This window comes from Plecotus auritus, assembly GCF_963455305.1.
Source record: "Plecotus auritus genome assembly, chromosome: 12".
NCBI classification, from domain to species: Eukaryota; Metazoa; Chordata; class Mammalia; order Chiroptera; family Vespertilionidae; genus Plecotus; species Plecotus auritus.
The window spans coordinates 9,440,181-9,466,993 of record NC_137778.1 but is presented as its reverse complement, the minus strand read 5'-3'; the positions used below and the strand labels follow the sequence as shown (position 1 = coordinate 9,466,993).

The window sequence follows — 26,813 nt, the reverse complement described above, 5'->3', positions numbered from 1 at the left end:
CAATAAAGATACAAATAAAGCCAAGGCTCCGAGAGGTATTTGAGGCCAACTGCAACTTACTTAAAGAGTTTAAAGGACGGTCAGCTCAGGGACATAGAACTGAGCCTAAGGAAAACATAAAAACATACTTAGGGGGTGACGGAATGAGAAGAAACCATGAAGGAAAAAAGATGATCAGAAAAATAGAGGCAAATGAGAAAGTACTATGTCACGAAGCCATGTGAGAAACAAATTTAAAAGAGTGGCCCTAGCCGGTTTGGCTCAGTGGATGGAGCATCGGCCTGTGGACCGGAGGGTCCCAGGTTCGATTCCGGTCAAGGGCATGTACCTTGGTTGCGGGCACATCCCCAGTGGGGGGTGTCAGGAGGCAGCTGTTCGGTGTTGCTCTCTCATCGATGTTTCTGACTCTCTGTCCCTCTCCCTTCCTCTCTGTAAAAAATCAATAAAATATATTAAAAAAAAAAAATTAAAAGAGTGGGCACCCAGCCAGTGTGGCTCAGTGGTTGAGCATTGACCATGAACCAGGAGGTCATGGCTCGATTCAGGTCAAGGCACATGCCCAGGTTTCAGGCTTTATCCCCAGGAGGTGTGCAAGAGGCAGCTGGTCGATGATTCTCTCTCATCATTGATGTTTCTGTCTCTCTCCCTCTTCCTTCCTCTCAACTATATGTTTCAATAAAAACATACTTTTAAAAAATATATTCAAATAAAAACATATTAAAAAAAGAAATTGGTGCCCTAACCGGTTTGGCTCAGTGGATAGAGTGTCATCCTGTGGACTGAAAGGTCCCAGGTTCCATTCCGGTCAAGGGCATGTACCTTGGTTGTGGGCACATCCCCAGTGGGAGGTGTGCAGGAGGCAGCTGATCGATGTTTCTCTCTCATCGATGTTTCTAACTCTCTATCCCTCTCCCTTCCTCTCTGTAAAAAAATCAATAAAATATATTTTTAAAAAAAGAAGAAGAAAAAAAGAAATTGGTCAACTATGTAAAAGCCAATGACAATTGAGAAAAGACCATTTATGAGGTCTGAGATATCCTGGAATATGAGTAGCCCAGCCTGACCTCCCCTACCTAGGTAACAAACATTTTGGGCTAAATAAGTTGTGAACTACACTAATGTTCCTTCTTCATAGAACGTAAGTGGTGGCCTCTCTGTCAGGAAACCTGGGCAGAGCTGTTTTCCCATGGCCCTGCTGCTTTCTCTAACATTCCCGAGAAAAGCATATAAAAGGGGCTTATTTTGCTTGCCATGAAACTCATTATCCCCTTAACTCTTACCAAAAAAGTTACAGGTTGAAAAACTAAAATTGTTTGCAAAACTATAGTTTAATTATTATTTTTTAAAATATGTTTTTATTGATTTCAGAGAGTAAGGGAGAGAGAGATAGAAACATCAGTGATGAGAGAGAATCATTGATCAGCTGCCTCCTGCACACCCCACACTGGGGATCAAGCCCACAACCCAGGCATGTGCCCTTGGCCGGAATCGAACCCGGGACCCCTCAGTCCGCAGGCCAATGCTCTATCCACTGAACCAAACCAGCTAGGGCTATAGTTTAATTATTATTATTCATGAGCAACAGAGGCAACAAAAGGAGGACTCCCAGTGTCCTCCAATTAGCTTCCAGCTCAAAGGATATACGGGTAGTGTAGCTAGACTAGGGATTGTGGAAGTGAGAATGACCAACTGCCTCTTGGTTTCTATCTTTTTTAAAAATATATATTTTATTGATTTTTTTACAGAGAGGAAGGGAGAGGGATAGAGAGTTAGAAGCATCAATGAGAGAGAAACATTGATCAGCTGCCTCCTGCACACCCCCTACAGGGGATGTGCCAGCAACCAAGGTACATGCCTTTGCCCAGAATCCAACCTGGGACCCTTCAGTCCGCAGGCTGACGCTGAGCCAAACCGGTTAGGGCGAGGTTTCTATCTATCTTTACTGTTCTGACTAATTAAATGTTCATAACTTACACTAACAGCATGGGTTTTTGTAAAGGTCAGTCTGTTGATCAAGTGTCCCTGAACTTGACCGATATGATATTAGGATCCTGAGGGAAATGTAGGAGTTGGCTTTTATCATGTTCACAAGATCCTGGGTTTGTCTACCTAAGTGAAAGAACAGGAAATGGATTTCACTTGAGCTTTTATTAGTGGAAAATTTTATGAACTCTGTGGAATAATTTTTAATCTTTGCTGCATAAAACCTCTGAAGATAATGAGAAACCTATCTGAGGACTGCTTCAGGCAGATGAGATCACGTCGAAAAAATCCCTCTTAAGAAACTTCTCTATTCCAGAATGATTTTTAAAATAACATTTCCGAAAGTTGAAGGAGTTCGCAAGCCTTGAAACGGTGTAAGTTTTAATAAACCAATACTGCGTTAAACTACACTTCCCAAGAGGTCTCGCGGGCGTGTCTCCGCACTCCACTATTGTTTTCACGGCGAGATCAGCTGGGAAATGTAGTTCTCCAGACAACCAGCACGTGACGCGTGCCGAGTAGACCAGAGGGACCGCGCCCGCTGAGTCCGGGGAGTAGAGGTGTGAACCGCTCCTGCCTCAGAATTTGGTTTGTTCAGCGGAGGGAGGCCTCCCATCTTCTGGCCCAACCCGGGAAGTGAGGTGGCCCGGTTGAGTCGCTCGCGGGAGCCGCTCCGGGGAAGTCCCGGCGGGTGCGGCACCGCCTCGCTTCATTCCGTTTCTCGGCAGCGGGGCGGCAGGGGGAGAAGGTGCGATCAGCCGGGGGCTCGGAGGTCGCGCCCAGTGCCCGGCGCCCCGCGCTCCACCCAAGCTGCGGCCGCGCGGGGAGGAAGCGCGCAAAGGTTGAGTGTAGTTTCCCTTTTTGCTTTCTCGTCAGTGCAGCCCCAACAGGCGGTGGGCGGAATGCCGAACCTCAGTATGAAGGGGGTCGGGAGCCACAGAGGTTGTTAAAACCAGCGATTCTCCGGCTTCCCACCTCCCTAAAACGTCCACCGCGCTCGCCATGGGCAGCCGCGACCACCTGTTCAAAGTGCTGGTGGTGGGGGACGCCGCGGTGGGCAAGACGTCCCTGGTGCAGAGGTACTCCCAGGACAGCTTCAGCAAACACTACAAGTCCACGGTGGGAGGTAAGCCGTCCAGGGGGGCGGGGCGGGGCGGACCAGGGGCCCGGACCGCGGACTCCAGCTGGGACCTCCGGGGGGATGGGAGCTGGGGATCTCGCGTCGTTGGGTCCTTCCTCGGGTCAGGAAGTAGGTGTCTGGGATCCTAGAGGGAATAACTGCTGGGTGTTTGATTTGCATGCCTGTTTGGGGTTTCCCCGGTCAGGTTTTCCTAACCTGAGCTGACTGCCTGGAAAGAAATGGGGCGAAGGTGTGAAGAGGAGACATGGGGAGGGGAGGGGGAGAAAAGGAGCAATTGCTGCGTCCGCCAGGGAACTCGGAACTCAGGTCTCTTCCTGCGGGCCGCCGTCCAAGCGGTCATGGGCAGCAGAGGCAGCTGAGACCCCGTGGAGGGCCTTCCAGGCAGCTATTGAAGGAGCAGACAGGCATTCACCCTGGCCTAGCTGCGTAAAACCTTTAGAGATAATGAAAACCTATCTGAGGACTGATTCAGGCAGATAGGGGGATGCCTGCGGGGGCGAGTCCGGAGGCCACACAATCACGTTTATCAGGGCAGATGAGCTATGTGTTTGTTGTCCATTGATTGCTTAAAGAAAGGCAACCTAGGGATTCTTCAAGGATCGGAAATATACCACTTCTTTGGCCTATTTTCCCACCCCTTTTCTCTTAAACTGGGTGAGGGAGGAAGGAAGAGAACACCTTAAATCATTTCTTTTTCTTTCTTTTTCTTTTTTTTCATTTCTTTCTAGGTGTGATCTTTGGACTGGTTTTTCAGGAGTAGAAATGCCTTTTTGTTAAATAGAAGGTGCTTAGCTGGGCCGAGCTGGTGAAGTGGGAGAGTAACAAACATTTATCTATCTCCATTAAAAAAAAATACACACGTTTTTGACACACACCCCTCCTCCTCCCGCTCCTGCCCTCATCCCCTCCCCCTCCTGCCCTCATCCCCTCCCCCACATGCCCGATTCCACCCCACCCGCGCTCCTCTCCCCCTGCACATCTTGGGGAGGAGAATGCGAAGGGACCCCGGGAAACACTGCCTCTTCCCACTCACACCCCCACCCAGCGCCTCCTTGGGACGCCTGGGAAGGGGTTGAAGAGTGTGAATTTTCTCTCAAGTGGTTTGGGGACCTGGATCTTGGGCTGGAGAGGGTTCCGAGAAAGGGGGGAAGGTGGGGAGCGGGAGAAAAAAAAAAAACACGTTTTTTAAAGGAAAAAAAGTGTACACCAATGTAAATTTTGCAAATGTGTGCTGGTATTCGTTATGGAGTTTTAAAACGTTAACAAGCATTTACAGTCATTTAAATATGTTTTTATTGATTTCAGAGAGAGGAGGAGAGGGATAGAAACATCAATGATGAGACAGAATTAGAAATTGTCTTGGGCGGGAATGGGATGGCAAGGTCCCAGAAGATTACTAGAAAGCATATGGTGGCAATGAGAGAGAATCATTGATGGGCTGCCTCCTGCATGTCCCCTACTGGGGATCAAGCTAGAAACCCAGGCATGTGCCTTGACCTCCTGGTTAATGGGTGGACCCTCAACCACTGAGCCACACCTTAGGTTATGCATTGTCTTCTTTCTAGGAATCCTCTGGGACTTTGTCACTCTGTCCCATTCCTGCCCAAGATAATTCCTACAGCCTTATGGAAGAGGTAGAATTCCCCAGAGTGTGTTTTTATCATAATACAATTTTATTAGGAACTAAGAGTGAAATTGAATGTGAAAGAGGCAAAAGCCACCACACTTACTTAATTTCCCCTTTGCCCCCTATCATCCCTTCTCTGAGAAAACTCCCTAAGTCTCCCAGAAACTGTTTAACCTGAGATTAGTAATTGTTTTCATAATTATCCCCACCCTCCTAGTTCCAGCCTTGGAGACGAATAGTATCAAATAAATTGGTTTGACAAGAGAGTAAAAAGCTAAAGACTCCCTTCTGAGAGTGAGTATGAATGAGCTGTAATACCTGAGTGTGGGCTCATCTCAGCTTACTGAGGGCTTAAAAATAGAATGAACGAATGAATGAATGAATGAATGAATGAATGAATGAATTGAATAGGAGTTGTGTTCCCTAGTGTTGAAACTGCAGATTTGATCTGAGGTTTTCTGTGGATTGTTTAAAGGTAAAGTTTATTCAACTACATTATACATATATTTTCAGTGGATTTCGCTCTGAAGGTTCTCCAGTGGTCTGACTCCGAGATGGTGAGGCTGCAGCTGTGGGATATTGCAGGTAGGCTGGGAAGACTGAATAGGAACAAAGGGAGAAGTTTTGGGGTAACCAGCCAGCTGCCAGAGAAAAAGCGGGGCAGGAAAACCAGGAGTGTGTTCCCGAAGCTGGGATGATTGAGCTGCGCTGAGGATGCACGAGCTGAATAGACACAGAACTTTTGTAGATGTTTCTGTAGATGTCTTGCCCTGTAAATGCAAAGCAGTCTCTGTGTGGAGGGGCTGGCAAGGGGGTGGATTGTCCAGGCCACAGGTGGATCCTCCACAGCAGGGGGAGGGTGCTTTTTCCAGCTGATCTTGGTAAGAAACAAGATACTGGGGAAATAGAGACAATAATGATAGCTAACCCTTATTATGTGTCAAGCACTTTTCTAAACTTTTTTTTTTTATTCACTGACTCATTAATCCTGACAACGACCCTACGATAAAGCTACTGCTCTGCTTCTGTCTCCACTTTTCTGATGGGAAATATTTAGCCTTGAAAGCTTGACTTGTCCAAAGTCACATAGATAGTAAATGACAGAGCAGGGATTTGGACTTGGACAATCTGGGTACAGAATCTGGACTCAACCACCATGCATACTGCCTTCTCTCCCACCACGAAGGTAGAAAGGACAGGATGTAAGAGGGGGTTCTGGGACTGGTTCTCAGGATCACCTTCTAGGGACCTCTCCTCTCCTCCCAGGCCAGGAGCGCTTCACATCTATGACACGACTATACTATCGAGATGCCTCTGCCTGTGTTATTATGTTTGATGTTACCAATGCCACTACCTTCAGCAACAGCCAGAGATGGAAACAGGACCTGGACAGCAAGCTCACACTGCCCAATGGAGAGCCTGTGCCCTGCCTGCTCTTGGCCAATAAGGTACATGGTCAATCTAGGAAAATGGTTTCTGGCCTCAATCAGTGGTGAGAGGGCACGCTACCTAAAATGCTCTTCCAGCCCTAGCTTGTTTTGCTCAGTGACTACAACGTCAACCTGTAGACCGAAGGGTCCTGGGTTCGATTCCGGTCAAGGGCTCATGTCAGGGTTGTGGGCTCGGTCCCCAGTGGGGGTGTGCAGGAGGCAGCCAATCAATGATTCTCATCATTGATGTTTCTGTCTCTCCCTCTCCCTTCAACTCTGAAATCAATAAAAATATTTTATTTTATTTATTTATTTTTAAAATATATTTTATTGTTTTTTTACAGAGAGGAAGGGAGAGAGATAGAGAGCCAGAAGCATTGATGAGAGAGAAACATCAATCAGCTGCCTCCTGCACACCCCCCACCGGGGATGTGCCCGCAACCAAGGTACATGCCCTTGACCGGAATCGAACCCGGGACCTCTGAGTCCACAGGCCGACGCTCTATCCACTGAGCCAAACCGGCCAGGGCTGAAATCAATAAAAATATTTTAGAAAAATAAAATAAAATGCTCTTCCATTCTTGTGATCCATTTTCCCTTCTCAAGTTGGCAAAATCATCTCTACCTCCTTTCAAGGGATATTGAGGCTTTCTTGGGGAAGAATGTTGAATGTAGATTTTAGATGCTGCTGTTCTTCGCCATTGGTGGAAAGGTTTTTAATCCACAGGTATCTGAGCTGTGTTCCTAATCCCAGGAAGTTTATGGTGTTGCCTTTTATTCATTCTCTTTGCCAGTGTGATCTGTCCCCTTGGGCAGTGAGCCGAGACCAGGTTGACCGTTTCAGTAAGGAGAATGGTTTCACGGGTTGGACAGAAACATCAGTCAAGGAGAACAAAAATGTTAATGAGGCCATGAGGTGAGTAGCTTATGGGCACACAGATGTACCCATCTTCCACTGTAGCTCATTGTACCTTCTTTTCTTTTTTTTAAATCAGGAGCATATTCTTGATTTATATTTATACTCTCAGAACCTCGAACAGTGCCTGACAAATAGCAAGTCTTAATAAATGTTTCTTGAACTGAATTCTATTTCTTGACAGCAAAGGTAATTCTGGGTTAATCTTCTGAAATACCAAACTGGAGATCTTACTCCATCTTTTGATCACTGAACCTCACAGCGGGATTCTGCCAGGTATTAGAAACGAAGTTTTGTGTTCCAGAAACCTCAAGTACAAGTCAACTAGACACTGAAATAACACAGATCAGGATTCAGCTTGCTTCTATGTTCCAAACAAAAGATAAGCTTTTCCTTTTCAGACAAATAAACCACATTAAATTGACTATGTTATGGTATCAATAACAAACACCAGGTGGATGGCCAACAAGAAACATGTAGCTCTTGTTTATTTAATCTGCCCACTTTGCACAGATTTCTGATAAAAGTAAATAGATTTAATAGATTTAGTAGATGTACCCATCTTCCACTGCAGCCCATTGTACCTTTTTTCTTGTTTCTGAGCAAATAAGAACAGACTGGGCCGCTTGAATGCCAGCTTCTGAAGGTCAGAGATGCTGTCCTCTCTCCTGAGATAACTGGGGACGAACCTGGCGGCTTTATTGAACGCCATCTGGCGTTAAGACAGACAGTGTCTGCTGTTTCTCCCTTTCCTCAATTCGGCTTTTCAGGCTTATTTTTTATTTGTTTTTTAGAGTCCTCATTGAAAAGATGATGAGCAATTCCAAAGAAGATATGTCTTTGTCCACCCAAGGGGACTACATCAACCTACAAGCCAAGCCTTCCTATAGTTGGGGCTGCTGCTAGTCATGTTACGCCTGCTTTCCCTCCGGGTTCCAATTCCTTCCCTTTGGCTGCCCACCCAGCAGTTTATTAAGGACATTTGAACTGTCTCCTGCTGACTATCCAGTAAGGAGGGCCGTCCTCACTAAGAAAAGACACCTGGGACCCATGTGCTTTTCTGCATCTCCTGAAACTTGGTTCTCACTTGCTGCTGACGCATGTGGTCCAGTTAGTGCCTTCCCACTCGTCCCCTTTGCATTGAACTTATTGGGGTGACACTGGTTAACAAAATTATATAGGTATTATGTGCACAATTCTACAATACATCATCTGTACATAGTGCCTTTTGTATAAGAAAGGTCATCTCATCACTCAATTTGTGATCTGGGATTTTGTGGGTAGGACTAGAAATCAGTGTCTGTGTTTTAAGGATCACAATTCTCAGCTGCTTTTGAGCTTATTTTTCCATCTGATGTATGTTGAGATATCAATCTGATATGACTTCAGATTGAGAAGAAAATGAGATCAAAGGTCATTTCCCTTATAGGTCATGACTTTCAGATACTTTCTGTCTTGGACTTTCAATTTGAAGATCTGATTCGGAGATGCAGTAAGAGTGGGGCTTGATTATCTTTGGGTTTGGGGCTACTGGAGGTGACCCAAAAGTCACTGTTATTTTTGAAGCTTCTAAAGTCATAATTAGCTTTCTCTTGTCTTGGCTTCAAGAACAATCAAGCTTACCCTGACCAGTGTGGCTCATTTGGTTAGAGCATCATCTCCTGCATAGAAAGGTTGCAGGTTCGATTCCAGGTCAGGGCACATGCCTAGGTTGAGAGTTCAGTTCCTGCTCGGGGTAGAAGCAGGAGGCAACCAATTAATGTGATGTGTCTCTCCCATATAGATGTTTCTCCCTCCCTCCCTCTCTCTCCTCCTTCCTCTAAAAAAAAAAAAAAAAGTCAAGCTTTCAAATTATCTATCTTGTGTGATGCCAGCAATTCTTTCTGAAAAGAAATTAGGGTGGTCTAATTGTCTCCCTACCAGTAGGGTAAGGGAGGGGTTTGCCGTTTCTGGGTTGATATTTTGATGCATAATGCTTCATGTGGTGCCTAGTTGTCTGATCCTCGAAGCTCTGGGAATCTGAATGGAAGAGGAAGAGGTTAATAGAACAAAACCCTGTGGGCAACTTGCTTATGAGCAATCTGAGTGGCTAGCACTTAACAGCCACAGGAAACAAATATTATGTACAGACCTTTGCCTGGGGGCGGGAGTAGACAGACAGGAAATCATTAGCTAATTTAAGTGCTACATCAGGGAGAGTTTTTAGTATCAAATCGCTTCTAAGCAGTATAATTTGTTAAATTCTCTCAGGATAGTGATTTATAACCTACCCAGAATTATGAATACTCTTAGTGAACCCAGAGGCCTACAGTTCTTTGAGAGACACTTGTTTAAATGTATCCTAAGTCAGTGGTTTTCAAGTCAGACTGGTCAGATCTAACTTATATGTGGAATCGAATGAACAAAATAAACTGACCAACAAAATAGATCCAGAGATACGAAACAGACTGACAGATCTCAGTCTGTTTGTTTTTAATACCGATTTTAACTTTTGCACAATGTTTGGAGACCTTGAAGATCTCTTGTGTTACCCTTTTCAGGTAGGGTTTTTATTACAATGATTCTGAAGGTAATAGTGGGTTAACAAATTCTTTTTATTTGAGAAGAACATTGATTTGTATACACTGGTTTCAACCCCAGCAGTATCAAATAAGTGGGAAGTAAGTCTTGTATTCATGATAGTTATTGGCCTTTAATGTGAGTTTGTTAAAATGTTCGTCTGTCCCACCCTAGCCGGTTTGGCTCAATGGATTCTGCCCGGGTTCGATTCTGGTCAAGGGCATGTACATGTGCGGGAGGCAACCAATCGATGTGTCTTCTCTTGCATCGATGTTTCTGTCTCTCCCTCTCCCTTCCACTCTAGAAATCAATGGAAAAATACCCTCCGATAATCCTCCAGTAATGATTAACAAAACAAAACAAAACAAAACAAAAAGTCTGTGCTGATTAGTCAAGAGTATTGTGGACGTAGAGACTTTATTTTTTAAATACCTTCTTTAAAAATGAAGGTAAATGTTTTTCTGTTTATCTGTCAATTTATTGGTACCAGTCGCCTAATACCAATTCAGTACTTGATGTAACATCCCAAATACTGCTCAGAAATGTGACCATTTTAAAAAATAGAATATCCTTTCTTTTCCCATTTGCTGACTCAAGATCTATCTGCCTTTTCAAGCATTGCTAGAAGCTGGCCTGCCAGCCCTTAAGGATTTTTCTCTCCTAATTGGTGAAAATTATAGGCCTGAAATTAATTAAAGAAGAAATTGAAATATAACTAATTTCTCTCTATGTCCCTATCCATAAAGAAAAGGGAAAACAATTAAGGAAGAAGAAAATATTTACATGACTTGAAATATGATTATACTAAAAATAATTAGATCTTATCATTTGGATGCCACCTGTCAGGTAAAATTGTTTGGAACATGGATAGTGTTGTAGCCCTTCCCCAGAGAAGTTTCCATATTTGAGACAAGATGTCTCTCCAACCACAGTTGCTCTATGGCCCCAAAGAAAACAAGCATTCCCTGCAGTATGCTCTAGGAGACCCAAGGAAGGACTGAAAGTGGCGCTGTGGACTGTGACTGCCGTGGTGCTCAACTCTGGGCAAGAGAGCTAAGGGACCAACTAAGCAGAGGATAAGAGACCACAGGTCAAGCAAGGCCCCTCAGCAGGAAGTGCCGTTTGCTCTTTTGTTTCTACCAGTGAGCCAAAATGACTCCCAGAGATTTCCCTAATTCCCTTTCCTTAGCTATTGCCAAAGTATGTTGGGGTTCCTCATTATTTCCAGATTTAACTCTTTTTCTTTCTTTTTTAAAAAAAAACAAAACATTTTATTGATTTTTTACAGAGAGGAAGGGAGAGGGAGAGAGAGTCAGAAACATCGATGAGAGAGAAACATCAATCAGCTGCCTCCTGCACACCCCCTATTGGGGATGTGCCCGCAACCAAGGTACATGCCCTTGACCAGAATCAAACCTGGGACCCTTGAGTCCGCAGGCCGACGCTCTATCCACTGAGCCAAACCAGTTAGGGCTAACTCTTTTCTTTATGTGGTCTGTCTTCTGTCCTCAAGACAGTGCCCCATCTTACAGGAGGCTTTCCTGCCCTTCGTTGTCCTTCTGTAGGCAGTGGCCTGCTTTTGACATGATCTAAGGCCGTGGTTAAAAGATGTAAAAATCTCCACGGTATTCGATAAACTCCATTGACCAGATTGCCCAAAGAAGTTTCCCCTCCACCCGTTTTGGTTCACTATATGTAGAAGAGCCCTCAGCTGTATAAGTGACTCATTTATTACAGCCCAACAATCCCAAAGCCACAAGTTGGATTAGGTAGGAAACCACTAGGAAGAGATGTGTTCTAAAGAACTGTACATGTATTTTTTTTTTTTAAAGGACTATCTGGGACTCCCAACAGTCCTCCATCTCACTCAGCCGCAACCCCCACTGGTTTTCACATCCAGAACGTATGGGGACTTCTCTTCCTGTTACTGGAATCTTGGGTTATGGTGCCTAGTGTGGGTCTGGGACCCCTCGTTCCTCAGGAGGGACCTCTACATCCGAGGTATCCCTCATGATTTTTATTCATCACAAGTGGGTGGGGGACCAGCCTGTTCCATGTCTCTGCCCCACTTACCCGTCTCAACATGGCGGTCTCCATAGTTAGGACTTCTGTTCAGCTAGACTTCAGGTGGATCTGAATGATGGTTGTTCTGCAGTTTAGTTGTAATTTTGATGTGGCTGTGGGAGGATTTGAATACTGCGTTACCTATGCTGCCATCTTGACTGGAACTCTGAGAATTTTTGTAAGCGTTTATTTGAGCCAAACTGACAACATATGCTGGGGAGCAAGATCTCAAATGATCCCAAGAATAACAGTTTTACAGCTTTTTTTAAAAAAATATATTTTATTGATTTTTTTACAGAGAGGAAGGGAGAGGGATAGAGAGTTAGAAACATCGATGAGAGAGAAACATCGATTAGCTGCCTCCTGCATGCCCCCCACTGGGGATGCGCCCGCAACCAAGGTACATGCCCTTGACTGGAATCGAACCTGGGACCCTTCAGTCCACAGGCCGACGCTCTATCCACTGAGCCAAACCAGCCAGGGCTACAGCTTTTTTTTGTTTGTTTAATATATTTTTAAGAGGAAGGGAGAGGGAGAGAGAGATAGAAACATCAATGATGAGAGAATCATTGATTGGCTGCCTTCTGCACACCCCCTACTGGGGATCGAGCCCGCAACCTGGGCATGTGCCCTTGGCTGGAATCGAACCCGGGACCTTTCAGCCCACAGGCCGACACTCTATCCACTGGGCCAAACCAGCTAGGGCTACATGTATTTTTAATTCCACCATAAATACCAAAGACTTAAAAATATATCTACCTATGACTTTCATTGTTATTAGAAAAACCCTACCTTCTCTTTGGCTTTCAAGCATAATCTGAATTCTCTCAAATTTTATCTGCAGAGTTTTAGTATAATAATAGTATTGCTCTATATCAGGGAAAGAGATTAATAGGAGAATATATACTGAGTGGCCAGATTATTAAGACCTCTGAATGCATAATAATCTGGCCACTCTGTGTGTGTGTGTGTGTGTGTGTGTGTGTGTGTGTGTATTAGAGGCCCGGTGCATGAATTTGTGCATGGGTGGGGTCCGGCCAGCCTGGCCAGGGGGAGGGGACATGGGCAGTTGGCCAGCCTGCCTGCTGGTCGAACTCCTGGTCAAGGGGACAATTTGCATATTAGCTTTTTATTATATAGGATATACACTGAGTGGCCAGATTATTATGCATTCAGAGATCATAATAATCTGGCCACTCAGTGTATATTTAAAGTAATTTACTATTTCGCCCTAACCGGTTTGGCTCAGTGGATAAAGCGTCGGCCTGCGGACTGAAGGGTCCCAGGTTCGATTCCGGTCAAGGGCATGTACCTTGGTTGCAGGCACATCCCCAGTAGGAGGTGTGCAGGAGGCAGCTGATCGGTGTTTCTCTCTCATCGATGTTTCTAACTCTCTATCCCTCTCCCTTCCTCTCTGTAAAAAAATCAATAAAATATATTTTTAAAATAAAATAAAAAAAAATAAAGTAATTTACTATTTCAATGGCTTATGCAATTATGGAGGCTAACAGATCCAAAAATCTGCAAGTCCTGATATCCCAGTTAAAGTCCCACAGCTGGCAGGCTGATACTTCAGTTAGAATGCCATCAGGCAGGAGAATTCTTGCTTACTCAGCAGAAAGTCAACCTTTTCTTCTATTTAGGCCTTCAACTGATTGGATGAGACCCACCCACACTGGGGAGAGCAATCTGCTTTACTCAGACTACTGATTTAAGTGTTAATTTAATCCAAAAACACTGTCACTGAAACACTCAGAATAACATTTGATCAAATATCTGGGTACCCCAGGGTCTAGTCAAGTTGATACATAAAATTAACCAGCACATGCACTTAATAGTACTTTACTGTATAATGGTGCTTTTGGTACCTTTCCTTTCCATTCTAACTTGACTCGTACTCAAAGTCTATCTGATTAGGAACTCTGGGAATAAAGAGGAGAAAGCAAATAGGAAGAGGAAGGAGACAAAGTAGGCTTTTATGACTTATCATGATATCAGAAGGGTAGCACTGGATACCAATGTCTGGTTTAGTATTAAACTCTTTCCTCAGATATGTAAGTTGTATGTGCTTATTATACTATCTTGGAAATAAAGCAAACAGTTCTTCCCATTTTATGGTTGAGGGAACAAATGCCTCTAAATTTGACTGTCTGAAAGCAGCTAGTTGAATTTGTAATGAAGCCAAGACATCACTGCAAGTCCTCTAATTCCCCATCTTCCTTCTGCCTTTCAGGTTTCTGGGGAACATCTAACCTGAAAAACCTATCTTAGAAAACAAGCTCAGGCAGTTAGAGGAACAGAACTGACCCCTTTTGTGTTTGAAACTCTTGGTTTGTGTTAGATTTTGAGACCATGTTCATGTGTGGAATAGAGAATGAGTAATTAAATTTGGAGCCAAATTAGTGCAGTTTGAATAGCATGCACAGATATAAGATGCTTAAGTGACAAGTTCCACTTGTTAACATATGTCACCGAAATGCAGTGACTATCATTTAATTTTGAATATTAGCTCTCTTGTTGGAAAGTACAGGGATTTTAGCAGCCATTCCATTTTCTTTTCGTTTTTTCTTTTTTTTTAAAATATATTTTATTGATTTTTTACAGAGAGGAAGGGAGAGGGATAGAGAAGTAGAAACATCGATGAGAGAGAAACATTGATCAGCTGCCTCCTGCACACCTCCTTCTGGGGATGTGCCCGCAACCAAGGTACATGCCCTTGACCGGAATCGAACCTGGGACCCTTCAGTCCGCAGGCCGACGCTCTATCCACTGAGCCAAACCAGTTAGGGCAGCCATTCCATTTTCAAGTGTTGCTGCCAGCAGCTAACATCTGAATGTTGCCATAAACCAAGTAGTCTGAGCACTTCACATAGATCATTTTTACAAAGACCCTATGATGTATATAAATAAGGAAACAGAGGCACAAAAAACCAAGACTGCTCAAGGTTAGACAGCACGTGGCAAAACTGATTTTTAAGCTTCAGTAGTGTGACTTCAGAAACTGGGCCCTTTACACTGCCTCCCCTTTTATATGTGCGTGTTTTGGTGGTGGCATCCTTGAGGTTTTTCCATCCAATGGTTTTTCAGTGTGGTGGAAACAAAAGAGTAATTTATTAAAGGGGCATACAGGTATGCTAATACCTTTATAATGAAAACTTAAATCTATTTATTAAGGGAAATGGAGGAAAGAAGAAAAGTCCAAACCACCATTAATTTACATTTTGATAAGTTCGTTTCCCATCCATTTGTTAAAGATTTTTTTTCACATAATTGTATAATCATTTTCGATTACATACATTTTATGTGTCTAGTATTATCATAGGAGTTATGGGGGATATAAAGATTTGTGCCATAGATGTTCAAAGAAGAAAGAGATCAAGAAAGACTTCTTGCCGAAACCAGTTTGGCTCAGTGGATAGAGCGTCAGCCTGCGGACTGAAAGGTCCAAGGTTCGATTCCGGTCAAGGGCACGTACCTTAGTTGCGGGCACATCCCCAGTAGTAGGTGTGCAGGAGGCAGCTGATCGATGTTTCTCTCTCATCGATGTTTCTAACTCTCTATCCCTCTCCCTTCCTCTCTGTAAAATATCAATAAAATATATTTAAAAAAAAAAAAAAAGGAAGACTTCTTAAAGGAAAGTTGGACTTGGATACAAATTGAGAAAGAGGTGGGGAGGAAGGGAGTTTAGCATTTCAGGTTGGGAAGAAACGGAGTTTAGAATTCTTACACAAGTTTGAGAAGTAGCCAGTAGACCAGAAGGTAGACGAGTGGGTGCCAGGGGCTGGGAAAAGAGGGAATGGGGAATTAGTCTTTCCGTTGGGTTTTATGAAAAAGTCCTGGAGATGGTTGGTGGAGATGGTTGCACCACAGTGTGAATGTACTTACTAGTAGTGCCACTGAACTATGCATTTACAATGCTGAATTTTGTGTTATGAATCTTTTTTACAACAACAACAAAAGAAACATTCAAGGGAGTAAGAGTGGAGTGGTGTGGAAAAGGCAGAAGATAACTTTAATGCTTCACTAGGTCACTGTGCTGGTCTTTTCCCTTAGAATACTGTACCAGAATTTACCAAGGACACTTTAGGGGGCAGACGTGGTGGGTTTGTTTGATACGGCGTATATCTTCAGTTGGTTATCAACAGGCTGCCTGTGTCAGGGATTAAAGTCTACTTTACAATGGTGGGGTAAACCTTGCTGTTCCCATAGGGATCCTGAGCTCTGCCTCTGAGAGTGAAGGCATCCAACAAATGTTCATGGATTTTAATGGGGTGATCGGAGTTACCCTAAGTTACCAGTCCCACCTATCTCTACCTAGGGATCAGGTCACCTTTTAAAAATTGAACTTAACAATTTTAAGCACTTATATAGTGTTTATTAGTGTTCCAGAGACTGTCCTAAACGTTTTCCATATATCAAGTTATTTAATCCGAATAACCCTATAAGGTATTATTGTTTCCCATTTTACACATAAGAAAATTGAGGCACAGACTTATATAGCTATTAAGCTGTGGACCTTCAAACCAAAATACCTTTGGCCCCAGAGTTCATACTTCTAGTCATTAGGTCCCCGAAGTAACGTCCAAGATCGGGACTTTAGTGACCCTGAAGTGTATCTCAAGGTCCAGAATGGAAATTGGGGGTAAAGTTTTTCCTTCATTATGATCCTGCCTTTCTGCTTCAGCAGCGGGATTGGACCCCTGAGGGCTAAATGCTAAAACCAGGGGAAGGGGCTTACGGGTTTAAGATAAAATTTTTTGAACATACGGAATTTCCCTCCAATTCTGAAACAGCGCTTCAGTGACGAATCAGCAGCCTATCCCATAGGTTTGGCTATTAGTGTGGTTTCAGATGATCAAGCAGGCGAAATAAAAGATAGTTAAACTAACACTAAATGGCATTATCTCCTACATAAATCTTTTTTTCTAGACCTTCCAAGATGCGACCCAAGACGAATCTGCAACTCTGGAGTGGAAACCAGGGGGCGGGCTGCGCCGCGACCATTTTTGTTTTGCAGCCGTGCGTTCTCAGAGCATCTTGACTAACAGGACCCAGTGGGGGAGGCGGGGCCTATGAAAACGCGGGGCGGGGCCTAGGGGACGTGATGATTCAAATGGACTAATGAGCTCGGCGCAGCTGGCAAAACCCGCCAATGACCGGGCGTTTGGGGGCGGAGTCCACAAGCCCTAGTGGGTTTGGTTGCACGGCGGCTTTGGCGCATTTTCGGCTGGTTTGATTCATCCATTTTGAAGAGACGGGGGAACGGGGGCTTCGTCTGATTACGGGCCTCTGAACCGAGGAGCGGCGTTGTTTGAGAAGCCAGCAGCTCGGGGTTCTGCGGTATCGGCCCCCTCGGCCAAAGTTGGGGGGGGTGGGGCGCCGAGCGCGCGGGGTGGGGGGGGTCCTGGTCTTTGGCTTCTCAACTCGGTCCTGATTCGACAGCGAACATGTCTCGGCCTGTCAGGTCAGTGCGGAGTCTGAGGCCTGGAGCGGGTTGGAGAGGTGGGGGGTGGTGGTGAACGGTGAAGGAGTGGGGGACACAGACCTGGAGTCTGCTCTCTCCCCTGCCACCCGCGGCCTCCTCCCTTTGGGGCCCGCGCGCGCCCTTGAGCGTGGGGGGCCTCGCTGGCGCGCAGTGCTGCGTGGGGGTGGCGGCCGTGCGCCCATGCGCGCTCCTCCCCTCCCCGCTCCGCTGCAGGGCTCCGGGCTGTTCGGCTGCCTCCCCCACCCGCCGCACTGGAGCGGGCGGGGTGTTCCCTGAACCGCCCGCGGCCGGAGGGGGAGGGGTGTGAAATCAGTGCCCCCACCCAGGCCCCACCTCCTTGGGGCCGGCCCCTTGGAGCCCGCCGGGGAGGCTGCGGCGGACCCGGGCTTGGGCCCCCCACCTTAAGCGAGGAGGAGCGCTGACACCCGTCTTGCCCCTTCCCCGCCTCTGCTTGCGTTGGGGGCTGGGGAACACAGCACTTTTTCCAGCGGCCCGGAGTGTTCCACACGGAGGAGGAGGGCAGCTCTGCCACGGGCCCCGCCTCCGGGATCGGGCGTGGGCGGGGCCCGTCCTGTCCCCCTCTGGCCCGTGTGAGTTCCGAGCCGGTCGCTGGGAAATGACTGCTGCCTCTCCCCCAACTCGGGAGTTCTGAGCGGCTGAAAGCCCCCGAGGTCGCCCTTTCCCTCTGACTAGCTGTGTCCTTCCTCGGGGAAATGCCCTTCCTCCGGGAGGTGCGGGTTAACAGCACGACCCAAATCCCGTGTGGTTCTCGTTCCCGCTAGCTCTCGACTCTCACCGGCGTACACGTCGCGAGGTTTTTGTAACCCTCTCTTTACCCAATAACTTTAATAATAAAGGGCTTACATTCAGTTCACCGTTACACTTTATTCCGAGAATTTCAACAAGTTTGCTGTTCCCCCGCGGACGGTGGAATCGTCCTTTGCCGTCCTCCTGGCTATTGTATGGAATGTGCCATTTGTGGAGGGGTGTGGCTAAATTCAATCTGTTGAGGCCTTAAAAAGGAGAGCTGTTGCAAATATTACTTTTCATGTGATGTCCATGACGTTTGCGATGTAAGGAATTGGCTACTTTGCATAGTGTTTTCTGGGTAAATACGTAAAGGTATGGTTTTAAAATGTTTAAGAGTTGCTTCCCCTCTTCCAAGTTTTGTGAGAAACGGAAGTACCTTGACCTGGAGCTGAAAAGAGGTTTGGAGTCCCCGGAAAGGGTTTTGTTCTACTCAGTTCTGTTTCCTGACTGGACCGTTCGTGTCCAGCTGGTGGTGGTATAGCACTGCATACCCTGCGCTCGGGATGGGCATGATGCGAGTTCTAACTACCTGACTTGCCTTCCTGCCTTCTAATTTCAACCCACGTCTCTGATAACTCACCATCACCACCGGGAAGAGTTTAGCCAACTTTTTGCAAGGCGTCTGAATAGGTATTCCAGGTTACAGTATGCATAGTTTTTTGGCATAAAATTTACCTGTGTATCTCATCCATTTATGTGGAATATTTTCTTTAGGATCAGGTCAAATAGACTATCAAATATTTGTTTTATCTGGATTGGACCTTCTGTTTTCCTCAAAGTAAATTACTGTGTGGTGAAATTGTACTGTTATTTTTTCTCTGATTTTTAACTTAAGTTCACTAGGCTTTGATGATGGCTTTAATGTGACTTTCTTATATGCCTGAATTTGTGTTTCCAGATTTAAATACTGGAACACAAACAGAACTTTATTTTACTTGAAAACTGGATTTTTAATATCACCAGGTGGAGACAAATATATTAAGCATGCTGTATAAGTTTTTTGGAGGCATTGGGATTTCTGCACAACATTTTTTCTTGCTCAGTATGTTGTTAAAAATAATTTTAACTCTGTATTTGCTCCTAAATGACAAAGGAAGTTAATATATTGTGGGCTTTTTGGGGATCACTTTCAAATTATTTCAAAGCAACTTGGTTTTTTATTATATATTTTAGTGATAAAGTCTGTAACTATTTTTTGAAGTCTTTAATATACTCATGACCAATAATAAAGCAGAAATAATTAAACTTGAGTTTGGTGGTTTGTTAAATTTGCAATTTAAAAAGTCCTCTTAGGGAAGTGCTTTTGCTTCAAGGTGTGATTGAAGATCTATGTCCTGAGGGCATTTAATAAAAAAAATTAATAGTCGACATTGATTCAGAATAATCAGCCTTGTTTTAAAAAAATCATTTTGGAAAATAATAGTATCAGCGCATCTTCTTTTGGAGTATGTTTCTTCCCTTAGGCCTATATGTAATTTTGAGGTTTTTCTGGTTTTCAGAATACTGTAAATATTATTCATTTTAATATTAACCTAAGCATTTAAAGAAGATTTATTAATAGCTGCTTTCACTAGTTTTCAAATGGGAATAAGCTACAGCAGGGTTTTCCACAGATGTGTGTAACATACAGTATTATTACCTTTTACAGTATCTGACTCATATATAAATGAGAACGCAAGTATTTTAGGCCTTGGATTCAAATTTATAGCATAAAATTACAGTCTTGGAGTTAGAAAAAAATTTAGGCAAGTTTATTTTTCAAGGGACTTAATGGGAACCTGAACAAATCTAGTGCCTTGTATCACACACTAGTGGGTGCCAGATTGGGTCTAGAGAACCTAGATTTCTCATTCAGTCTTGCTCATCCTTCCCCTCCCGCTTTCTGTACAGTAATTACTACTTACATGTCATTTTCCTCTAAGATGTAAACTCTTCTGTAGACTTTACCTTTAAAAATATCTCACATAATTGACAAAGCCTGAATAATAGGGGGAATTAATTTTATAACAACACTTTAAGTGTTCAACATTTTAGAGTAGTTTACTGAAAATAGAGTCACTTTGCTAGAGGCTCACTTTAACTTGTTTTATCCTCATTACAGCCCTGTAAGGTAGGATTTTTTTTTTTAATTCCTACATAACAGATGATGACATAAGCTTAAAGAATGTTACTTGAGGTCATAGAACTATTAAGAGCATGGCCAAGATTTGAACTCAGGTTTTCTGAATGCAGACCTGGCGTTCTTTCCATGGTACCAGTTTTTCCTTCCTAGTATTTGGCATGAAGATGGTCAGATTTTTTAAGTTTAGTAATCTCTTCGGTGGCAAGTATATTCTGCATGCATAGGTTTTTTTATTCTTTATAGAAAATATATTACGGAAAATGTGCCCGTGTTGTGTTTTTGTTTTTCATTTTTAGAGAGAGAAAGGGAGAAACATTAATGTGAGAGTGAAATATCAATCGACTACCTCCAGCTTGCCCCCTACTGGGTATCAAGCCTGCAACCAGGCATGTGCCCTGACCAGAATCAAACTCGTGATCTTTTTTTGGTGCACGGAATAACCTACTGAGCCACACTGACCAGGGCGGGCCCAAATGTTTTAAATAGGAATTTGTTCAACTAATTTCAAATAATTTTCAGAGGTACTTTTTAATTAAAAAATTTTTTAAGCTATAAAACTTGAGAAATTAAATCCAGTTCCTTCAGTTTACTACTGATGACTTTGAAGTCAAAGGAATGAAAGTGTCGACATAATAGCAAAGCTGGATTTAAACTGCATGAGTTTTAGCTGTTCTCCTTTCTACTAGATTTACATTTACTGATGATTGATTCCACATAGAATGTATTATAGGTAAACCATCCCTCATTTGAAACCATTGGGGCTGTATATATTTGGAAGTTCAAATTTCTGTAAAAATTTTAAAAAGGTGACAGGGTGTCTATACTGTATTAATATACTATCACCAGTGAGTCTGGGGTAGTGCTCCTATCTAATGCATTAATCTCATAAAACGGGAATTTTTACACACATGCGCACAAAACTAAGAAACCCTCATTGTTTAAGTCAAATCAGGCTTACCACCACATAAGTTATGAAAAAAGTAGGTTTTGAGAACTTACTGAATTTCTAAATTGAGCAGTAGAGATTTTGGACCTTTAGCAGAAGTCCCTTTCTCAACCTTCAGTTTTAGAAAAAAATAAAATGTTGCCCTAGCTGGTTTGGCTCAGTAGATAGAGTGTCCACCTGGGGACTGAAGGGTCCTGGTTTCGATTCTGGTCAAGAGCACATTCCTGGTTGCAGGCTCAATCCCCAGTAGAGGGCGAATAGGAGGCAGCCAATCAATGACTCTGATCATTGATGTTTCTATCTCCCTCTCTCTGAAATCAATAAAAATATATTAAAAATAAAATGTTGAAACTCAGTGGAGCTATCACTTACTAAGCAATTCTTTGTACCAAAATACTCTGCCAGGTACGTTAACATATTTCAAAGTCTTGAAATAACTCTTAAGGCAAGATATATATTATCTCCATTTCATATGTGAGGTATCTGAGGCTTGACAAAATTAAGTGACAGGTCCAGTTCACCTAACTATTAAGACGTGAAGGAGGAATTCAAATCCAAGTGTGGCCAACCCAAAGCCAATAATGGTCTTTCCTGTGAGATACTGCCATGAAGCGTTACTCTTTTCATGATCGTAGTGCACTTTGCTGTCTCTGCTGGGGGTTACATTTCATAATAGGACTTTTGTAGGGAAGACCAACTTTAAAATGAGCTGGGGGTGGGAAGGGTAGCCTGTGTGCTTAGTGGTTGAGTGTCAACCCATGCACCAAGAGGCCTCTGGTTTGATTCCCGGACAGGGCACATGTCTAGGTTGTGGGCTTAATCCCATTGGGAGGTGTGCAGGAGGCAGCCAGTCAATGTTTCTCTCTCACCCATGTTTCTATCTCTCTAGAAATCAGTAACAATATATTTTAAAAATATAAAGTGAGTTTGGGAGAAGGGTGGAGAAAAAACATTGTTTTGGAAGGAGTGGAAGAATATGTGAAGGGATTAAAGAAAGATACCTGAATGTAGAGGGAAATGTGAAGTGTAGTGTGAAGCTTTTGTAGGAAGAAATGTGAATGTTAAGTAAGTGGTATTGCTGTAGTAAGTTTATACATTTTATAATACAAGGATATTTCCTCGTGACTAAAATAAGTGAATAGATTCCAAACCCACCTAAAAAATATGCTAAGAAAATTAATGGGTTCCTTTTATGTATAAGTATAGATGCAAAAATGCCAAACAGGGTATTAGCTGAATACAATGTGTATTAAAATATGTATGATTAATTAGTATTTGTCCCAGGAATAAAACTTAAAATCTATCATAAAAAAAGACTAAAAGAGGAAAACCATGGCATTTGAAAAGATTCAACACCTATAACACTCATTAGTATATTATAATTAGAAGAAAAATAAGATTAAAAATGGAGTTGTTTGAGCTTGAAAAAAGTTACAAAGTAAGGTAAGTTGTTGCATTTTTAGTGTTGTTTTTTAAAAAATATATTTTATTGATTTTTTACAGAGAGGAAGGGAGAGGGATAGAGTTAGAAACATCGAGGAGAGAGAAACATCTACCAGCTGCCTCCTGCACACCTCCTGCTGGGGATATGCCTGCAACCAAGGTATATGCCCTTGACCGGAATCGAACCTGGGACCCTTCAGTTCTATCCACTAAGCCAAACCAGCTAGGGCACATTTTTAGTGTTTTAAATCAATTAGCAGTGGAACTGTTGTGGAAAAGGAACATGGTACAGCAAAAGAAACCCAACCTCTGCTTAGGTTTATATAATGGAAATGGTGAACTCCATTTGAATAATATAGTACCTTGCATTTACAAAGCATTTTATAATTTTTAAACTTTGTCTCATAGGTTTCTTTCGGGTGTAAAAACTAGTAATGAAGGAGAAAGTAATTTTGAATGAAGGGAGATTGGTTTTTATTTACTTCCAGAAATATAAAACAAGGCCACCATATTGTGTATCCGGGACATCATCCATATTACGTCTACATTTATGTCCATGTGAATGGTGCCCCTCTGGAGTTAATAAGATTTAGAGTCTGCATGTCCAGATGGGTTGCATTGCAAAATTGGTTACTTGAACTTAATAACAAAGAAGTTATTGAGCATGCTGTGAAGTGTTAGTTCTATTTGTTTTTTAAAGTCTTAACTATAAATAAATAAATAAATAAATAAATAAATAAATAAATGTAACTCATTACTCTAGATCAGTGGTTCTCAACCTTTCTAATGCCGCGACCCTTTAAAACAGTTCCTCATTTTGTGGTGACCCCCAACCATAAAATTATTTTCGTTGCTACTTCATAACTGTAATTTTGCTACTGTTAGGAATCTTAATGTAAATATCTGTGTTTTCCGATGGTCTTAGGCTCTACAGCAGCAGTTCTTGACCTGTGGGTCGCGACCCACATGTTGAGAACCACTAGCAGGGTCGCCTAAGACCATCGGAAAACACAGATGTTTACATTACGATTCATAACAGTAGCAAAATGACAGTTATGAAGTAGCAACGAAAATAATTTTATGGTTGGGGGTCACCACAACATGAGGAACTGTATTAAAGGGTCGCGGCATTAGAAAGGTTGAGAACCACTGCTCTAGATGAAGGAGTATTTCTTGGATTGTTGAGACTAGAGATAGAATCTTAATTTAGGTGACTGCTATGTTGTACACAGTAGAAGAAAACATTTACCACAGGACTACTTTGGTGAAACTGGAGCATCCCTTTATTTTGTCTTTAAAAATGTATTACTATTTAGATTCTAGAAAGTGGAACTGATTGTTTAAAGAATTGCATTGCCATGCTTTTAAATAACTACTATATAAATAGCTATAATTATAGGCCTTTGGAATACTTAGGTGAAGAGACCACAGGTTGCCAAAAGTGTTTCAATTGGGTATAACATTTTCAGATGCTTTTTAGTGCATATCTATTTTTCAAATTGTGCACCCGTTCAGTTACCTGCTAAACAAGGGTTTCACCTCTCAAGACAAAATGACCCAGAAGAAGAACTGCTTGAGAAACTAAAAATTAGCTTGCCTGAGAAGTAAAAATCCACCTGCTTTTCATTGGGTCAGGATAATTAATAGACACAGCTCTCTGAATTCTAGACATGCTGCATCTATAGTGATTTATAATGATTCTCTAAAATCAGAGACTATCAGGAACTTGTCTGATTGAAATTAGATAAATAAGAATGAAACATCACACATTTGTCAGAGCAAAGTCCTTTTGACATGGAGAACCAGCCACAATTTACAACTTCAGAGCTTCAGAGGAGGAGGGGTTGCTGGACACAAATACCACATCTGCCTTAACTTTGCTAACAAATACGATGAGTGGTCCACTTTGCAGTCCAGACTTAATGTTAACCCCTTTACACACAGCCCTGTTTTCCTATTGAGCTTATCAAGACACAGCTTTGTTTAAATTTCACCTAAATTCTACCTTTCCCCAAATCCTGTTATTTTTCCTGTTTGGTGAGATGCTTCACACTTCTGATGTCTTTGCTTTCATTTTATAAGTCAATAAACCTGACTTTGTAGAGCTACAGATTTGTCCCTGGGGATAGGGTTAATACAATAGGAGGAATATTCCACTGAGGTTTCAGACACCCTCTCTACTACAGACAGGACTCTGCTTGGTAATGTGCACATCTGATACCCCTTCAGTTTCATTTGCTTGAGGTTTCTCTGTCCCTAATTTTATATAGTTTGCACTAAACTTCTGTTGGTAAAAATCTAGCCCACTTTACTTATGTAATTCTTGATCTTATACTCACTGAAATTTGTATGCCTTAAAACATTTTCTGCCAGGCCCATGTGGGTTTAGCAGTTGAGTGTGGACCTATGAACCAGTAGGTTTGATTTCCTGTTAGGGCACATGCCCAGGTTTTTGGCATAGTTCCAGTAGGAGGCAGCCAATCAGTGATTCTCTCACATCACTGATGTTTCTATCTCTCCCTCTCCCTTTTCTCTCTGAAATAAAAAAAATGTATTTTCTTATATGGAGAGAATTTGATTATTTTGGGAATAAGGGGTGCCGTATAAGAGTTAATATTTATTCACCTGGACTAAGACATTATGTTGATTTTTTTAAAAAAAAGGTTTAGTAAGAGATTTGGACAATTATCTAATAAGCAGATGTGCCTAGTTCATCATTCAGAACTTCATTCTGTTCCCTTTTCTGCAGAAAATAGAAAACTTGCTTTTTCCATTTGAAAACTTTTAGGAGCTCTTTGCTATAATTTTTTTTTGCTTTTTGCCTTATATCCTGTGACTTTTTAAATTTTATGTTTAATAATAAATAACATAAGTGATATGCAGTGAGAACAATATATCTTTTAAAAATATATATATTTTTATTGATTTCAGAGAAGAAGGAAGAGGGAGAGAGAGATAGAAACATCCATGGATGAGAGAGAAACATGGATCAGCTGCCTCCTGCAAATCCCCAACTGGGGATCGAGCCCACAACCCGGGCATGTGCCCCTGACTGGAATTGGACCTGGGACCTTTCAGTTTGCAGGCTGGCGCTCCACCCACCGAGCCAGACCAGCCAGGGTGAGAACAATATATCTTAGCCAAAAGGAACTTAAAGCTCAAAATAAATGAAGCATTTGTAAAAAACTACCCTGAATTCAGTTCAAGTATCCTGGCTTCTATTAACTAATATTCTTATATTCTGAGAATATTTGGCATATGAAAAATCTTTTGAGGGGTAGAAGAATGGAGAAAGGTAAATGTCCTAAGTTTTAAAGGAGGGAAATCTATCTGTGTATGTGTGTGTGTGTGTGTATAAAAGCCTAAGCAACCCTTTGACTGTTCAGTAGCTATGATGCGCACTGACCAACAGGGGGCAGATGCTCAATGCACAGGTATGGAAACATGGAACAGACTGATGAATCTTAAAGGGGAGGAGAGGAGGGAGGGTGGGAAGAGATTAGCCAAAGATCTTATATGCATACTAGAGGCCCGGTGCGTGGATTTGTGCACCTGTTGGGGGTCCCTAGGCCTGGCCTGTGGGGATCGGGCTGAAACTGGCAGTCTGACATCCCCCGAGGGGATCCCGGATTGCGAGATGGCACAGGCCAGGCCGAGGGACCCCACCAGTGCACGAATCCGTGCACCAGGCCTCTAGTAGTTAATATGCAGAAACTTCAATGACATCAGTTCTATAGGGTAGTTAGATTTGTATGAATGTTTTGAGAGGCAGCAAGTATCAACAGTACCCTGTGGGGTTTAGAGTTGGAAAATTGACTACCATTTTGAGGCTTGTGCTGTAGTCATGTTACTTAGCCTTTCTGAATTTCAGATTCTTCAGATAAAATTAAATTGATATTAATTAGCTCCTTGGGAGATTATTGTGAGAATTAAATTAGGATTTTAAGTTTATTTAAAAAGTTAAAGAGGTAGTAGAAGTGAGCCAGATGGGCAGTGTAGGCTCAGGAAACAAGTTAGAGAGGCAGAATAAGGGCCTCTGGAGCTTAGGAGAGAGAAAGGCAAAGGTAATGAGCCTGGGGGCAAGAAGAGATGGAAAGGATTGGTGGGTGTGCTCCAGGGGGAAAGCGCTCTTAAATGAGAATTTAGGTGAAATCTCTAGCACATAGTAACTGCTGTTGTAATGATTGATAAAAGTCAGCAGTGGTTCACAAATGAGTCTCATAGATCAGTATTTTTCGCTTTCAGGGATATCTCAAGCGTTTGATTCAAATTTTGTTTTTACAACAT

The 26,813-nt window shown here is 42.8% G+C and overlaps 2 protein-coding genes across 7 annotated transcripts in view; both read left to right on the top strand.

Moving 5' to 3' along the window:
• Positions 1-2,474: 2,474 nt before the first annotated feature.
• On the top strand, positions 2,475-10,363 carry RAB29 (RAB29, member RAS oncogene family). Of its 5 annotated transcripts, none has more exons than XM_080648770.1 (6): positions 2,475-2,543; positions 2,865-3,109; positions 5,265-5,336; positions 6,018-6,199; positions 6,976-7,097; positions 7,892-10,363. In XM_080648770.1, exons 2-6 carry the CDS (start codon positions 2,986-2,988, stop codon positions 8,001-8,003), a joined length of 612 nt encoding a protein of 203 aa, XP_080504896.1. In that variant the 5' UTR covers positions 2,475-2,543; positions 2,865-2,985; the 3' UTR covers positions 8,004-10,363. The 5 variants fall into 5 exon arrangements, with proteins under 5 accessions (XP_080504896.1, XP_080504899.1, XP_080504898.1 ...); XM_080648773.1 differs by having other exon boundaries at positions 2,486-2,543; positions 2,860-3,109; positions 7,892-8,953; XM_080648772.1 differs by having other exon boundaries at positions 2,486-2,571; positions 7,892-8,953.
• A 6,529-nt stretch (positions 10,364-16,892) lies between these two features.
• The window catches only part of NUCKS1 (nuclear casein kinase and cyclin dependent kinase substrate 1), a 32,561-nt gene continuing 22,640 nt past the window's right edge, over positions 16,893-26,813 (top strand). The window contains exon 1 of one of the 2 annotated variants that reach the window (XM_080648768.1): positions 16,893-17,184. In XM_080648768.1, coding sequence (XP_080504894.1) covers positions 17,168-17,184 — 17 coding nt within the window. In that variant the 5' untranslated portion in view covers positions 16,893-17,167. The remainder of the gene's footprint in view (positions 17,185-26,813) is intronic. The other variant, XM_080648769.1, reaches the window with a different exon arrangement.